Consider the following 17,076-nt stretch of genomic DNA (forward strand, 5'->3'; position numbering starts at 1 on the left):
CTGGGCTGGGCAGGCAGCATACTCTGACTGCAGGTGGAATAGGACTGGGCCTCTAGTACAGTGTTAGTTGCTTGACTTGCATTCTTAAAAGAGAAAGTTGATGATCTCACAGCTGTTCCCTGAGCCCCTTGTTATGGATGTATGCATGCATTCTGCATAGCTGCAGGACACATTTCTATCTTAGTGTGCTTTCATTGCGACTCAATTGTGGTTGTTGTGAAAATCTTTGCATTTCAATTTTTGCATTAGTGTTGCATTATTACAGTTAGCTGCATTTAGTTTTTGTTTATCCATAAAACTTGTTTGCTTTTATTTTTTTGGAGGGAGTAACAGAAATGCTTGTGCAATTAAAAGAGATATATTTAATTATACCACATTTAAAACCAGACTGTCCTAGTGCTTCAAAACAAGGCATGTTTCACCCAGGGGTAATTATTTTTATAGATACTATAGTTTGGGATTCACAACTGAAGTTAACTTTTGCTGATTTAAATTTGCTAGAGATCTAAAGCAGATGAGAACTAGGATTACCAGGTGCAAACTACATCAAAACACAGAGAATAATCTAATGGCAGATCCCCAGGTGTAGGACACTATCTTAATTTAATGTAGTCCTCAAAGTTTATCAGCCTGTATTCGCCTCAGTTCTGCAAGTTTAAAATTAAAAATGGATTGCAATTCACAGTGCAGAGAGCACATTACAACATTACAAAATGGCCATTTTAATTTGAAGTGACTTTGACAGATTAGAGGCTTTCTGTTAGTGATGACAAATAAAGGTCAAGCTTTTTGTTAAGGTAAACAATGACAATGAAAAATGGCAATTTCTTTTCCTCAGACCTGTAAAACATCATTGTAGAGGGAGACGTGCACAAGGACAAGCTCGATGTCCAGCTCCTTTCTATACCTTTGACAATATCCCCTAACGATAATGTTGAGTTTTTTGTTTTCTTAAAAAAGCTTCACAGTCTTAATTAATGTAAATTGCTACATACCATAGGAACAAATTAAGCTTTTAATTTCTCTTTTTAGTCATCTTATTTTGGTACTTATAACTATTATTGGGGCTTATGCTTCAGTGACATTTAGAATGTGACAAGGAGATTTGAGTGATGTCAAACAGAAGATTGACCCTAATGAAATGCTAAGCAGAGCTTAAATGCATATGTAGAGAAGGTTGAATAAAACAAGAGATGCAAATAATTTAGTAAAACCCACTTCAGAATAAAGGCAGCTGTATTCATTTGGTCTGCCACAAAATAGTCTGATAAATACAATAATTTTTACTTTCACTGCTAAATTAGAGTTTTTAAAGAGAGGTTATTAAGTATGTTTCTTGATTATTTAAGTAAAACTGCTTATAAAATAATTTACCTTAAGTTATCACACCTAATTATCAAGTTGATGTATATATATATGCAAAATAAGAATAAAAATCCTAAATTTCACTTGTATCACAAATAACGATTTTTACAACACCCTGACAATTCCAACATTTTCTTTTCTTTTTCTGTACGTTTACATCTGAATCGGAGCTCTACAAAACCTGCTTCCAAAGTACTGCAAATGAATGGCAAAGGGAAAGAAAGCAGCTTATTTTAATTTAGCATTTTCACCCAGTGCAGGAGCCTGGACACTAGCAAGTACTCACCGAGGCTGCTATACAGGCAGTTAGCATAATTTTGCTGGAATTACGCTGTATTTACAGACTTCGACACTGGTGGGTGCTAACATTTTATTCCCTGCGCGAGGCGTGCATCCAGTCACTTCTAACAGCGCTGCCGGAGCTGAGCAGCCTCTGCTCCACCGGCAGCCAAGTCGGGCTTCGGGTTTGTTCCCTTTGGGTTTTAAGCAAAGAGAGAAAAATAGAAGCAAAAGCATTTTTTTTACCTTGCATGCTGTCTGTTGTGGGGCTTGTGTTCAGCTGCGTCTCAGTCGCAGAACACCTGCCGTTTTCTTCTGCTGCTAATTGTGTGACAGGCTCATATCGCAATATGGCATCCAGGTCATGGAAAAACTTCATGCTTTTAGTGACATCCCCAGAGTTGTGGGCATATTTAACCGTTCTGTATTCGTACTTCAGGTTTTTGTACTTTGCACGGCACTGTTTCCAGTCCCTGCACACTCCCAACTCCTGCAACCTTTTAGCAATGTAGATAAATATTCCTTTATTCCTCAGGGTGCCGTGCAGTTGCTTTCTGATATTTTTTTCTGACCAGACGCTTAACAAGGCTTTAACCTCCTCCTCAGTCCAATGCTTCCCTGCTCCACTCTCCATGTTGAAAGTGACCTGGAAATGATTCACTATTTCTAGCCAAGATTTTGTTTCCTAGGAAACCAGACGGCTGGTTGTCAGTAAGCTGCGCCGAGATGAAAGGATCTAGTTTTACTGGCTCAAGCTGCCTGAGGGGAGTAACTTGAGATACTGCCAAACAAGCAGGCTCAGCACTGGAGCACAGCGAGGGAAGCGGCTCCGCCAGCGGGGAGGGGAGACCTGGGCCAGGCCGGGCTGTGCCGGGCTGCTCTGCTCTTTCTGGGGAGTCAGTGCGGGCACCAGGGTGTGAGAAGAGAGGCAAAAACAGTCTGTTTTGTTCCTTTTTAAAAAAACCAAGCCCCATGTGAGAAACGAAGCTCACTCCTCTTTTTTGGGGTTTTATAAATTTACTAAGGGACAATAGGGGACAAAGGTCACTTAAAGCAAAATCACAGCGCTGGGTGCGTGGCTCATAGCCAGAGGCACACACACTTGCACAAACTTCCCGTTTATATGCGTTAACATTATGCATAATAATAAACCACAATGCATATGCATAATTTTTCTGAGAAGTAATTTGCTTTTTTTTTTTAAGAAGGGATTAACGTAGTTTCTCCCCTGATCCGCCTGTTTAGCGCATGCATATTATGATCGTGAGGGTCTTTAGGGGTCTTCTTCGGTGAGGACTCAGGTCTTCCTCACATCCTGAACTTTTCAACTTTGTCTTCAGAGCATGCGCAGTTATGGTGTTCCTAGGTCTTTCTGGTCCAACCAGTTTGAATTCTTTACTTTGTGGCTAATTGGCTTCACTTCTGCCAACTTCTCATTAGTACATCCTGCTGCATATATAGCTATACTTGTCTATTTTTGAGATTAGTCACCTGGCGAGTTTCTGTTTATTTAAGCGTTAAGCCATTAGTTAACCATATACTAGCTATTACATTGTATAGAAAGTTATGATTCAGATTATATAGGTATAGAAAGTTATGATTCAGGTTATATTGGTATCATTGGTATCTTATAACTCAAGCTATATAAGCATCTTGTAACTTTGACCCCAGTTACAATGTTAGCTAGTTAATATCTGCATAGCAAAGTTATTCTTAACATAGTTGCACATAATATTTCCCAACATATTATGATACATAGTAATTCTTACATTTCACTACCTGCGAAAGCCAAAGCTGTAATAGCTGTTTGTCACACCCAGCAAAACAAAGCAACATGACACACACACAGCCCCTCACCCCTTGTGGCCTGGCCTCTGTCGGGAGGCTGCCAGGCAGCCCCTGCTCTGGAGGGGGCACGGCTGCGGGACCTTCTCCACAAGGAGCGCATTTAGGATCGTCCTGCCCTACATCTTCACATCTCTGTGCACTGTTTGCCTTTGAACTGCGGGCCATATAGATACGTTTTATATATTTGCGATATTTTAATAAAAAGCTGGCATACTTAAAGTCTGGCTCAGCTGGTAAAGTGGTGTAAGCATTGTGGTAATGACACTGAGCTCCCATGTCTTTTGTCAGTGCTAAGTGAAAGATGTAACCCAATGCCTTGACCAGGGCCTTCCTTGGGGTGTCTGCTTCCCTCTTCCTACTGATTTAGTTAATATTTAAAGGGACCATGACAGTATTAAAATGGAAATTGCCTGTAATATTAACATTGCAATTACAAGTTGCTGAATGCAGTGTATCAACCTTTAAGTTTTTCTACCCGTCTTCATCTTTATAGATGGAACATCTTCCCAGGTTAAAGTAAATGGCTTTAAGAATGTCCTCATCTCTGATTATTTTCTTTGAAGAACTGTGTCACTAACAGGCTGAATTTGTTCAGATATGTGGGAAGTTCGGTTTGTTTTGCTTTCTGTAAGCAAGTGTTCTTTAAAATTTTTGCTTTACATCCAGCTGGGACTAGTAACAAATAAAGGGATTTTAGGAACTAGAGAAAATTGGTAATGAGCATGGTCAATTGTAGATTAGCATCCCTTCTGTAGATTTTTGTGCCCAATTTTATTGTTGCTTATACTAATTAATTCCAGTGACTTCAATTGAGTTAAACCAGTCCAATGCACAAATAGGACATTAGTTGCAAGTCTTTCTAGAAAAGCATCTTTCCTATTCAGACATTACTATATATGAGAGTGGACAGGAGCTCACTAGTCCACCAAAGTCCTGATGAGTATTACAGGCACAGCAGGCACATAGCAGCAGTTTTGTTTTAGGCAACACTGCCTTATTTCAGAGAGCATTTTAAAGGGAGATGGAGCAGCCTGCACTGTTGCCCACAAAAAAAAAATCCAGTCTGCAAAGCAAACCTTTTCAGTGGATAAGGACTGAATTACAGACCATGGGCAGGTGCACAGTGTTCTGCCTGCCTTGGGCAGAGCACCGTCAGGGGATCTGGGGTACACCCAGGGGACCCAGCGAGGAGAAGGGCTGGGGAGGACAGGCAGCAGGACAGGGAAAACTCCCGTATTTCAGCTGAATCAGCTCTTGTGCTCAACAAAGCACAACTGCTAGCCTGAGGTTGATCTGCTGTGAGAGAAGTATTTCCATTTGCAGTGACACTTGTACATCATACTTGCTTCGCCTGAGTTCAGAAGCCGAGATGCCCAACATTAGGTTTATGCACTCAGATGCTTTTATCAGAGTCTGTGTAGCTTTTAGAGGTGTAAAAGCTAGCTTGTCTGCCTAAGTGTAAAAATGCAAAAGCTTCTGTGTAGGTAATCAGTGGAAAAGACGATGCAAAACCATCAGTTTTATTAACATCTTCCAATCCAAAGCAGAACTAGAATAGCACTATAGAGCCTACTACTATCGCCTAGACCATTATGCCTCTAAAAATGGCTTTTCCAATTAAGCATCTGTTTTTATGTTATGCCCATACTGAAATTGGATTCCAATAAGAGCCTGAGCCAGTGCTTATTAGTGGAAAGATTCCCACTGAGTTCAGTGGACTTAGGCACAAACCTTATTGTGACTGTTTTGAAATAAAGCATAACACAGGCAAGAAACCTGAAATTAACATAGCAATTATAAGTCTGTAAAATAAAACAACAACTAAGCCTACATTAAAATTCATTTAGAAAACACCTATCCATTGTATGTAAAAGTGTTTCATATTCATTTCAGTGCTTTATGTTGATTTTATTTTGTCCGTAGGGGCCAGGAGAGCGCTGGAATTGTGACGAGTGATGGCGAGTCATCCCAGGCATTCAAAGTGCACAAGGTAAAATGCAAATGAATGTTTTGTATTCTTAAGTGAGATGTATGTAAGTTTGTTTCTGCTAAGAAACCATGTAATTAGAGAAAAAGTAACATGTTTTGATGGGCTCTTTTGATTTTGTCAGTGAGAGTATCTCATTTTGTTACCTGTCTTGGGTGTGTGCTTAAAACAAACATGCCAGCATCGTAGTGCTAGGTGTATCTGTGCATACAGTGACAGACAGACACACAGAAGTTACCCAGAGCATGCTAATGATGCCACAGAAAACTTCTTACCAAAGTCACCCTGCACCTCGGGTGTTAACTCTGCAGATTTGGAAGAGCATTAATGCAAATCGATCTCAAGAGAAAAGAAATACGGTTACAGACTATGCACAAGGAAATGGATGACTAAATCTTACGTTAGTGAGACTCAAGGAAGTGGCAACTACTTTACCCATAGTTAGCAATAAACAGAATCTAAGACTGAATGGAAGCCTGAGAAGGTCAAACAGACTTTCTCAAGGTGATAGAATCACAGGGGATATTACAAGACACATAATGACCACAGCCAAGAGAATACTTGCCTGCTTTGAGGATATTTCTGTTCAATCTGAATAGTGATCAGGAAAAAAAAAATCACCATCCTATTCCATCCTGAAAAAAAGAGAGGATTGGAAATAAAAAATACACCAGCAAAAAAACCATGGGGCAATTCTCTATGTATGTTCTCTCACCACAGTCAGAAAGCAGTTTGTCTTCCCATTCAGGGGTCTCAGGGGAAGATTAATTAAGCTGTTCAAATCAGTCCAAGAGTAAGAAGTACTCTGCTGCAGCAGCATGTGTATCTGTGCATGACTGCTCAATACCTCATGCAAACTGTTAACCCTCAAGCATCGTTTGTTGCCCCTTCAGGCACTTTCCCCCTCTTACCTGTTACAGCCCAATTCACACACACACATACACATACACATGCTTTTAAATGCACCTTCTCTCAACTTTAGCACCGTGTTATCTGTTCTTCATTCGTGCACCTGCTTGGGTTTCAGCTTTCCTTAATGTTTACAGGAATTCCAGCTTCCTTTAAAGTGGGCTGCTCTATAAATCCCATAGTAAGAACTGCTTCTCAGAATGAACTTCCAGTAGGTGATATAATAATTTGCAGTATTTCTATGTTACTGAGCTACAATACTTAGCTGTGATGCTAAGAATTTAATTGACTACCTCATCAATTTGGATATTTTAAGAGTTGGAGAGCATGTGATGGTTTCTTTTATCCTTGAAGTATGTTTCTCAACTACAGCACTTTTAAAAATTGTAATAACCACAGTGTAAAAAAGAGCTTGTGGAGTAAATTTATCTGACCTGATTGATCCCAGAAGTGGTGCTAATATAACAACATTTGGGTCTGTTACACTGGTGAAACCATATTTAGGACTCTGAGTTGTAACCTAGTCCATAAAAATGTCAGCAGTTATGATACTACTGTACCTTTTTGTTGTCCTTCCTGTCCCATCTCACTCTCTTGTTGTTGTATCTGCAGCACAGGTTATGAGCCATTGAGACCTGTCCTGTATATCTTTGAAAGTCCTAGAGGAGCGTTACCCATCATGTATACCACAGTTACCACGTGTGATAGGCAGACCAGGCATAGAAGGATGTAACTATTTTCCACAGGCAGTGGCAGAACCAGGAGTTCATAGGACAACCTGGTCTTAATTTCTACTCTCTGTGCAGTTTTTTTTTACTATTGTTGCTGCTAAATTGTCTCTGCATAGTGCTTGTTACCAAAAGAAGCTCCTGTCCTGATGACTGACTAAAAAGTTTTGATGCATTTCTGCTTTAAATAGAAGATAACTTGGCTATATGAAAAGTTCAAGTAAACAAGCCTCTTGAAAAAAATCTTTACTTCAGACACGGGCAAGAATGACAGTGGAATCTAATAAACGTTATCATGGATCCACTTTAAAAGTGAATCCAATATACCTACCACTAACTTGTAAAAGGTATTCTCTACCTAGAACTTCCTTCTTGCAACTGTTTTTCTTCTTTGCCTGTCTTCTGGCAGCCTTTTTTTACTTATTTTTAAACAACACAACACTTTGTTAGTGCTTTTCAGAAGATGTATTTTTAGCCAGGGAATAGATTGTTCTGTGAAAATCCTCAGCACAAAAATGTATATTGCTTTATTTAAAAACAGGACTGCTGGGATCTGATATACCACTGTGACACCTACTCAGCTTTTTTCTTTCCCATGTCTTTCGGGTTACTTGCCTTTCTCTTAAAGTTCCATTAATACTATATCAACACTAAGCAGAAGAAGAACTTAGAAAGTTACCAGGAAAGTAAAACCAAACAGAACCCTTTTTTCTTTTTCTCACAAAGGGAATGGGTCTTATAAATCACGTCTTCAATGCAGACAGCCTGAAGAAGCTGTACCCTTCAAATCTTGGTATTGGGCACACAAGGTACTCCACCTCAGGAATTTCTGAGCTGCAGAACTGCCAGCCTTTTGTTGTAGAGACTCTTCATGGAAAGATTGCTGTGGCACACAATGGGGAGCTAACAAATGCTGCACAACTCAGGCGGAAGGTTAGTACCTCCTTGGGGGGCTCAGGCATTGTTTCTTTCTGAGTGCGAGGCAGAAATGAGCAATACGGTTGCTGTGACTTTTCCTTAATACCAAACTGTTGGGGTAATGAAAGAGCACCCTAATCAAAATAGATCAGTTTTGGGGGAAGAAAAATCCTGTGAAGGGGATTCTGCCTTGATACTCTTTCTGGATCTGTTATAGGCAATTTCATATTTTTCTCTTGTTTATTTTACCTCTCTTCCCAGAGCATGCACAAAGATAATTAAATGGCCCAAACATGAATTTATGCCCTGAATATTGGTGGCATTAATTTTGGTTGCATGCAGAGCAAAAGAATGAGATGAAAAAGGAAAAATGTAGTACTAGTGTAGAAGATTGTACCACCTCATTTTACGTAGTTGGTTTGTCGGAAGAAACTTGGCATTATTATGCTGTGATCACCTGAAGCACTGATAAGTTTTAAAACATTTAAATGTTTTCATTGCACCAAGGTGTTGTTAGATTCAAATCTGAGCAGTGAGATGTGAGATTGTTTTTTTAATGCTGGTAACACTTTTGGTTTGTGTCTTAAAAGCTTATGAGGCATGGTGTGGGACTGTCGACCAGTTCTGACAGTGAACTGATCACTCAGCTGCTGGCTTTCACACCTCCGCTGGAAAACGATGATACGGCTGACTGGGTGGCAAGGTGAGGAGCATGGGCTTCACAATCAACAGCAGCCATTTAATCCCAGCAGGATATGCAGCTGCAAATGCACACAGCTGTTCATGTGACACACAGTTATGTTCACCTATGTCTCGTTCCAGAATAAAAAACTTAATGAAGGAAACTCCAACTTCATATTCATTGCTAATTATGCATAAAGACATAATCTATGCAGTACGTGATCCATATGGGAATCGCCCGCTCTGCATTGGTCGCCTTATTCCAGTAGGGGACATGAATGGAAAAGGTAAACTATGTATATATATATATATATATGTATGCAAAGTTTGTGCATGAAATCACTGATACAAGTAATTAAAGCTACACTTACTAAGGTGTAAGTAGGAATGTGATGCAAAAATCAGTTTTGAAAAATCAAAACACAAAACAAAGAGTTGGGAAGGAAAAATAATCTATAGGGAGTCTGCAAAATTCCAGTCCCAAATTAAGGGAATCTTAGTGGCCTAATGATAGCCACAATTAGGCAGCCCAACTGTAATACAATTTAAATAATTCTCATTGCTTAAACAGGAAAGCAGGGATGAACAGAATCACAGAAGGGTTGAGGTTGGAAGGGACCTCTGAAGGTGATTGGTCCAAATCCCCTGCTCAAGAAGGGCCACCTAAAGGCAGTTGCTCAGGACAATGTCTAGAAACAAGTCTGGTTTCTTCCTTTCTTTCTCCTATAATAAGGTGGGCAAAAAGTGCTGGATTACCCACAATGTATTTCTTAATTCCAACCAACCCAGTCACAAGTAGTGACTGGACCATTACACAGTCAGTTTATGGAAAAAATTCTTTGTGTTCCTGTTCAGCCTGCAAATCAACATTTTCCATTAAGTAAGATTAAAATATCTTCACTTGTTTAAAACTAAAATAATTCAAAGACAAAGCACTAAATGCTTCTGTATCTTCAAAAAACTGAGTAATTTTAACCACAAAATTTTTTAAAGCATACAGACATTCCTACCCTATGTGACACAATTCAGTCTTTCCTGTGCTTGACTTTCAAAACTCATGGAATTCAATCCAGCATCCATTGTAATCAAAAGCATCTATCTATCAACCTATTTAGCATAGGAAAAGTAAGGAGTTTCCTGTGTGAACAAAAGTAATTATGTCTATGTAAAATCACTGAACTAGAATTTGAAAAGTTTGAAATAGTGCCTCTTCATGAGCTGTGAATACAATGCTGTTACTTCCACTTCTGCCTAGAACAGGTTTATGGTGTTTATTTTGTGGATTTGTTTGGGATTTTTTTAAATAATAGAATGATGGAAACAGTGGAATGCTGTACCTTTTAATTAGAAATTACAACAGTCTTTAATTGCACACTTGGCAGCCATAGCAAGCCAGATACTGCAGCAAAAATGCAATTGTGGGGGGTCATGGTAGCAGAAATTGGGGACTCTAACTCAAATCTTTTATTTCAGGAAAAGATAACACTGAAACAGAAGGATGGGTTGTCTCTTCTGAATCCTGTAGCTTTTTGTCTATCGGTGCAGAGTAAGTGCCCTGATTCCCACTTTATCTGAAAGCTCTTCCTTAGGCAGTGATTAAACATTAAATCCCAAGTGGCCAAGTATCATACAGCATGAAAGACACCAAGGATGAGTTTTCTGTGAAGGATGTTTTTGCTAGTCCTGGTTTTTGCCAGTTTATTTTCTTGAACAGATGATTGTAAAAAAAGAATTATGTGTGCAGAAAGTAGCAGTAAAGACAACTACTGTCACAAAGTAAATGCCTCTTATTTGTTACATCATACCTGACTACCCATATAACTTACTCATTTTGCCCTCATTTGCAGCAGCATAGTTGTATTACAAAATAATTCTTCAACTACAGGAAAGTGACATTGGTAGCTCACAGGCTGAAATAACCTGAGTTGTAGCATATGCTGTCTGGTAAGCTTGCCTCCTCATTAGAAAGAAATTAACTGTTTTCTGAAACTTCTTTGAAACCTCTCTGAAGAGAAGCTCACTATGTAGGACCATCAGCTGAATCCTGTGTGTTTTTAAAAAAGCAATTTTGTCTAAACTTCTGCTGTAGCTAGTGCTGCTGCCTGCTACTGCTAGTATCTGACCAGTGAATAAACACAGATTTGCTCACCTCTGATTTGTATCTCCAGAATATTTCAATATTTTGGGATAGATTTAGATAGACTTTGTTAGAATAGCCACCTGAGGACTCATTAAAGGATCTAGAAAAATGTTTAATAAGCTTAAACACTTTAACATAATAAACCTAAACTATTCCATATTTAAACCTAACTATTCCGTATTTCTACAGATTTGAGAAATAAAATGTACATTTTTAGTCAGCTTTATGTCATTTGGGGGTAGCTATCTGTCCTCTCTAGACAGATATTTCTCTAGATTTGTCTTGTGAGGCAGGATTATTTGGCTACCACCTCTATTCTTGGATTATATTTCTTACATTGCACTGTAAGGTTTATTAGCTTTCATTGAAAAGTTCTCTAGCATTGATACAGGACAATATTATTAAAATATATTCAATCTCAGTTAAGCCTATACAGTATGTCTCACACATAGGACGAATACCATCATTCTCTGGTACTAAGTTTATTGCTTTTGGATAATAATTCAGACTGTTTGAGTAAGGGTCACTTGTCTTAGCATGTTGGTCTTAAAATGCTTCAGGTCAAATCCTAAGATGGAAGCAAGCTGTCATGTTATGATGTTCAAAAACATTTTTTCCTGTCAGTTGACTCCTGTTTGTACTTAAAAATTATCATCCAGCTTCAAGACATTTCTAGCTTCTCTATATTTCTTTTCCAAGGTACTATCGGGAGGTCCTTCCTGGAGAGATTGTGAAAATATCCAGACATGATGTCCAGACACTGGATGTTGTACGAAGACCTGAAGGAGATCCATCAGCATTCTGCATCTTTGAATATGTTTATTTTGCAAGACCAGACAGTATTTTTGAAGGTACAAAAATGTAACTTACAGAGCACTTGCCTAAATAGTGAATGATGTTATCCTGGAGCACAGTGACTCTGGGATCATAGTAGAGTACCACTGAACATAAGCTTGCAGCACACAGCAGGGACAGAATGGGCTGGCAAAGCTTTTGAGATAAAACTCATCAGGAGGAGCATGTAACAGCACCTTCCTGTTTCTGGATTGTGGATACAGCCTGAGACAGACTGCCTGCATTCTCCTATGGGAGGGATGAAAAGGGCTATGAACATGATTAAGGTAGATGAAATATCTTTTAAAAGTGAGAGACTGAAGAAAGGAACTTTATTGGTTCTTGGGAAACATTTTAAAAATTAGACTTATGAAATAGGATTTACAAAATAACTTTATTTTGTTATTTTCTTTGCAGTAAGTGTCATTTCGGGAAGATGCTTTTAATTTAACTTGCAAATCTATGCACTAAGTACTTGGCATTGTCAGTGTAATGCCTTTATTATTATTTCAGTAGAAGCCCTCAAAAATTGTCTCAGTGACAAGATACTAGCCAGGACTCTCATGTCTGGCAAACAACCTCTTCATTGCTTTCTAGGGACATGCTATCCATTGATCCAATACAGTTCCCCACCCTTACAAAGCCAGTTTCATCCCACATTCCTTTGCTTTCACAATCAACTTACCCTTCAGTATCCTTACTTCTTACATTCCTTAGTACTCCTGCTGTAGCCTTTGCCGTGCCTCATCTCATCACAATACTTCCAGTTCTTTCCCATGTTGCAAATTTTTTAGGACCTTAAAAGCTTCTGAGTCCTCTTATCCCCTTACTAAATTCCAGGTGAATTCTGCCATCTGATTCAAAGTCAATAAGTGGACAGAAGCAGACAGCAGCATTGCATAAATTTTCTCTGTTGGAAAAAGCAGTCTAAAAATAGAATATGCATGTTATGAACAGGCAGGCATAATTTCTATTTCTTTCCTCTTGCAAATAGATTTTGTAACATCCACAGGACCTTTAGTTAGTTACCCAGTTAGGGCAAACTGGATTTTCGTTCTCTGTGTAGTCATAAGAATGTGAATGTTAGAATGTGACATTATGGGAGGAAATAAAAAATGACCTTATGCAAGTGACTTCTTATTAGTTCTAGAACTTTTCTCACTGACTTCTGTGTCTACAGCTTGACACAGAAATTTGTACAGAAAACTGAGAAGAAATCTGAGCCAAGAAAAACACTTCTTTCTGTTCTTAGGTCAGATGGTGTATTCAGTCCGCAGAAGATGTGGGCAGCAGCTTGCTATTGAAGCACCTGTGGAAGCAGACCTGGTCAGCACTGTTCCAGAGTCTGCAACCCCAGCAGCTCTTGGTTATGCTCAAAAGGTATATGTTACCTTGCTCTTTTTTTTTCCCCAAGCATATTTACATATATCTCTTTTTGTAATGGACTATAATGATGTGGGCTGTTAGAGTTGCATATTGATTAGGCTTTATATCTTCAGTATGCAAGCTACTGCTGTTGAGTACTCTGCCTTGTTTTTTCTGCCATTATTCCTCTATATTAAGGTTTTAAACATTTTTTGGTTACTGTGAAGCCATACTAAGTCCTAAGGGCACTTTAAAAAACAGTAACTGAGAATAACAAGTCCTCTATATTAATTCTGTTTAACTGTCTCCTGTTTGCAGTGTGGACTACCATATGTTGAAGTACTTTGTAAAAATCGATACGTAGGGAGAACATTTATCCAGCCAAATATGAGGTTACGGCAACTTGGTGTTGCAAAGAAGTTTGGCGTTCTGTCTGATAATTTTAAAGGCAAACGAGTTGTTATCATTGATGACTCAATTGTGAGAGGCAATACCATTTCACCCATAATAAAACTACTGAGAGAATCAGGAGCCAAAGAGGTAAGTTAATTTTAAGTCAGTACAATAAAGATAAAGAATAGAAGAATAGAAGTTGATAGGAGGTTAAAGCACAGGGGCTTGTCTTCATTTGTACTATACATTGTTTCCTTATTTAAAAGGGCAAATGTGGAAAAAAATGGCTAGTGTGTGTTTATTGTGAAGATAGGTTAAGAAGGTTCTTTTGTGTGAGTGTGACTTTTGGATGATTGAGATAAGAGGAACATCTCCACTTACAAAGCACTGTCTGGCAAATAAAAAGAGAATGGAATACAAATTAGTTAAGATCAAAAAACCAAGTATTCCTGATGGGTGACTTGTGGAAGTGCATAAAGTATAACCATGGACTGCTGTAAATACCACATGCCTTAAGTCACCAGAGCACAATTTTTTTAATTGATAAAGATGTTTTAAGCAAAACAGTGTGCAAGTCAGTCACTGGAGCAAAAATGTGCTGTATAATGTTTGGTTTTCTAAGCTGAAACTTGTTTATCAAGAACTGAACACCACAGAAGATAAGTAAAATCAGGATGGAACCTTCTAAGAACATTAGGAAATACATAAAAAACAAGTTCTAAAACTCTCTTACATTCTCCTGCTGTGTTGACATCTGAAAAAAACTTTATCTTACTTTTAACCCTTCAAAGATTTCTGTGCAGTGCTGTGTTCTGTTCATTATCACTGTGCAGAACTGAGACTTTGCTATTATATTATGATCTGCTGACCATCAACTTATATCAGTCTCTTTTAAAACTGTTTTTATGCAGGTGCACATTCGTGTAGCTTCCCCTCCCATAAGATTTCCCTGTTACATGGGAATAAACATTCCAACAAAAGAAGAACTCATTGCCAACAGACCTGAATTTCATGATCTTGCAAACTATATAGGTAAATGCTACTTTCTTTTTTTTTTTTCTTGAGAGAGCTTTCAACTGTATTTTATGGTCTACTTCAAAATAAAGCAGAACATATCAAGGCACCAGTGGCAAAACTGACTAAAGAATTGTAAGGTTGGTAAACTAGGTGTCTGCAATTGTGAGTACTCCACTGATCAAACCACTTTAGCTACACACTTTTTTTTAACACAGTTAGGGAACTGTATTTGCAAAACAATAGAAAGTATTAGAATAATTGCATAAGTTGCAAATAAAGTATAACAGCAGAGCTTTCCAATACTTAAAGCTCCTTCTGAGAAACTTGACAAAAAGGAGCTACTGCAGTCAAAACACCAGGAAGAAAGTAAGTGGTGAAAATCTGTCCTATAATGAAAAGCGGATGTAGTTTCACTTTCATGAGACACTCATAAAAAGATATTCAGAATTTGTAAACACCCACTGAATTTTCAAAGAATGTTAAAAACCTGAAATTTCAAGTCATGTTTGCAGCAAAACAAAAGGAGGATCGACAGTTTGTGTTCCACTGTAAGCTCCAATATCCTGTGTTAAATACTGACTTTCACCATTTAATACTGCAATGAATTCTTTTTCCCAAAATTATTGTGAAGGTGGTGGAAATATTTCAAGTTTGTAGGATCTCATTTTTAAGTATTATTCACCATATGAGTGCAAAGGATAGAAAACTAATGATACGAAAATGCTATCAAACATTCCTACTGCTAGAAAATTTGTATGAACCCATAATGATTTTTTTTAACATGATGGTCTTCCTCTCCTCCAAGTCCCAGAGAAGCTTGGTAGTCCTTGGTGCTCAGATTTGGGAAGCACTAGTCACACACACATCTACTTCCATACCTCAACTAAGGTTAACTCTGGGAGACTACAAGGAGTTTAGGGAGTCTTAGTACGCAGTCTGGACTTTGCTTCTGTTTTTGCAGTTATGTGTCACATATTTTTTCCCAACAGAACATTCTTTCTAGATTTCAGTGAGTCTGCTCCCTGCACAAAGCATTTGAGAAGGGCAAGACGTACTATGATCTTAAAAATTTTTCATAGTCATTCTCTTTTGTTAAGGTGATCCACCTGGCATCATAATCCAGATGATAATGCGACCGCATTTCCAAAGAGCACTGCATTTGGTACAATATTGCAGCTTTAACTGATGACTCTTTTATTTCCTCTAGGAGCAGACAGTGTTGTCTATCTTTCTGTGGAAGGGTTGGTATCGTCTGTGCAAGAAAGCATCAAAGCAAGACAGGACAACAATCCTAAAACCCAAAAGTCATTTATTGGAAAGCTTGGTCATTGCACAGCGTGTCTCACTGGAGACTATCCTGTTGAGCTAGAATGGTGAACTTTTAATGAACGGACATCAGTTCATATGTTGTTCAATGTACCTTTTTCAATGATGCCTTCTTGCTAAATAGCCTTCTTGCATGTAGGTAAAACAGAAGCCTTATGACAGCTAACTAATTACTGTTACTAAAACACATCTTTAAGTAAAGACTTACAGAAAGTCTGATGTGCTGATGAAAACAATGTTAGCAGATTAAAATACAAAATCATATAGTTTTGATGCACAGTTGTGGCTTCTATTTTATCACAAAATGCTATAAAAACCAAAGTTTTTTTTAATTACGTTAGAAGTCCCAGAGTTTGTTGTTTCAGTCTTTCCCCGAAAGCTTCCCCATTAGACTTGTTCACAAAGCACAAATTGTGTGATGATGTAATTTCAAATTATCCAATGCAAAAATATCTGAAGTTTGCTTTTCTCCTTAGGAAAAATACCAGATTTTGAAGAGTGAAATTGCTTCCTCAGCAGTTCTTGCTTAGGTTTTTAAAGAATAGAAGTATCTAACTTTTGCGTACAAACAACCTTTATTAATTGAGGCCTTTGTAACAGATTCTATGCACATGATGTCTAACATGATTTTTAAAAATGAAGACTCAGGGAAATGCTCAGCCAAAAGCTCTCTAGTTTTGTAACTTTAAAATTAGGTTTTAGAAGTCGTGTAATTACATTATCTCTGTGTGCTTCTATCCGTTGCCAATACAACGTGGAAGGAGAAAAATATACTTGGCACTGCCATTCTTTTTTCTGTTTTACACCTTGTTTTCTCTGGAACAAGTCTGACAATTTCTGAAGTGTACTTTTCATGTGCCAACATCCAAAGTAAACTAAAAAAAAACAACTTTCCATTCTTAACAGTAAAAATGATAAATGAAGATCATGAGTTGTTTTGGATATAGTCTTATTTTACTACATTACTGCTGTTAGAATAAATGTAATGTTTAAAAAAACCCAAGTGTTCTGAAGAACAATTAGCTGTTAAATGCATTGTGTTCAGTTGGTCACAATTACACAGTTACTGGTATACAGGAAGATCACTTGGTCAATGAACCACTAGCTGAAAATGGAAAAGCACCTTTTCAAAACTACTGCAAATTTACGCACAATTTTAAAAATATTTTGTATACCTCAGTCTTTCTCACTGAATACCAGCAACTTAATTTTAGATTTTCTATTTAATATTGTGTATTTTGGCCTTATAATTGTTTGTGACACTGTTAAAAAAAATAAATAGAAAA

General features: G+C 38.0%; 2 protein-coding genes across 2 annotated transcripts in view; one reads left to right on the forward strand and one right to left on the reverse strand.

Moving 5' to 3' along the window:
* PAICS (phosphoribosylaminoimidazole carboxylase and phosphoribosylaminoimidazolesuccinocarboxamide synthase) overlaps positions 1 to 2,278 on the reverse strand; it is a gene marked incomplete at its 5' end in the record, with an annotated part of 41,450 nt that extends 39,172 nt beyond the window's left edge. The window contains one exon of the mRNA XM_082281987.1: positions 1,891 to 2,278. Within this exon, the coding sequence (XP_082138113.1) occupies positions 1,891 to 2,278 (388 nt within the window). The remainder of the gene's footprint in view (positions 1 to 1,890) is intronic.
* A 614-nt stretch (positions 2,279 to 2,892) lies between these two features.
* On the forward strand, positions 2,893 to 15,841 carry PPAT (phosphoribosyl pyrophosphate amidotransferase; the record flags this gene model as incomplete). Its single annotated transcript, XM_082281988.1, has 11 exons — positions 2,893 to 2,933; positions 5,416 to 5,482; positions 7,843 to 8,049; positions 8,625 to 8,737; positions 8,857 to 9,002; positions 10,189 to 10,261; positions 11,555 to 11,706; positions 12,942 to 13,069; positions 13,373 to 13,594; positions 14,359 to 14,479; positions 15,672 to 15,841. 11 exons carry the CDS (start codon positions 2,893 to 2,895, stop codon positions 15,839 to 15,841), a joined length of 1,440 nt encoding a protein of 479 aa, XP_082138114.1.
* Between the last annotated feature and the right edge of the window lie 1,235 nt (positions 15,842 to 17,076).

Source organism: Coloeus monedula (genome assembly GCF_965178545.1).
Source record: "Coloeus monedula genome assembly, chromosome: 5".
NCBI lineage: Eukaryota > Metazoa > Chordata > Aves > Passeriformes > Corvidae > Coloeus > Coloeus monedula.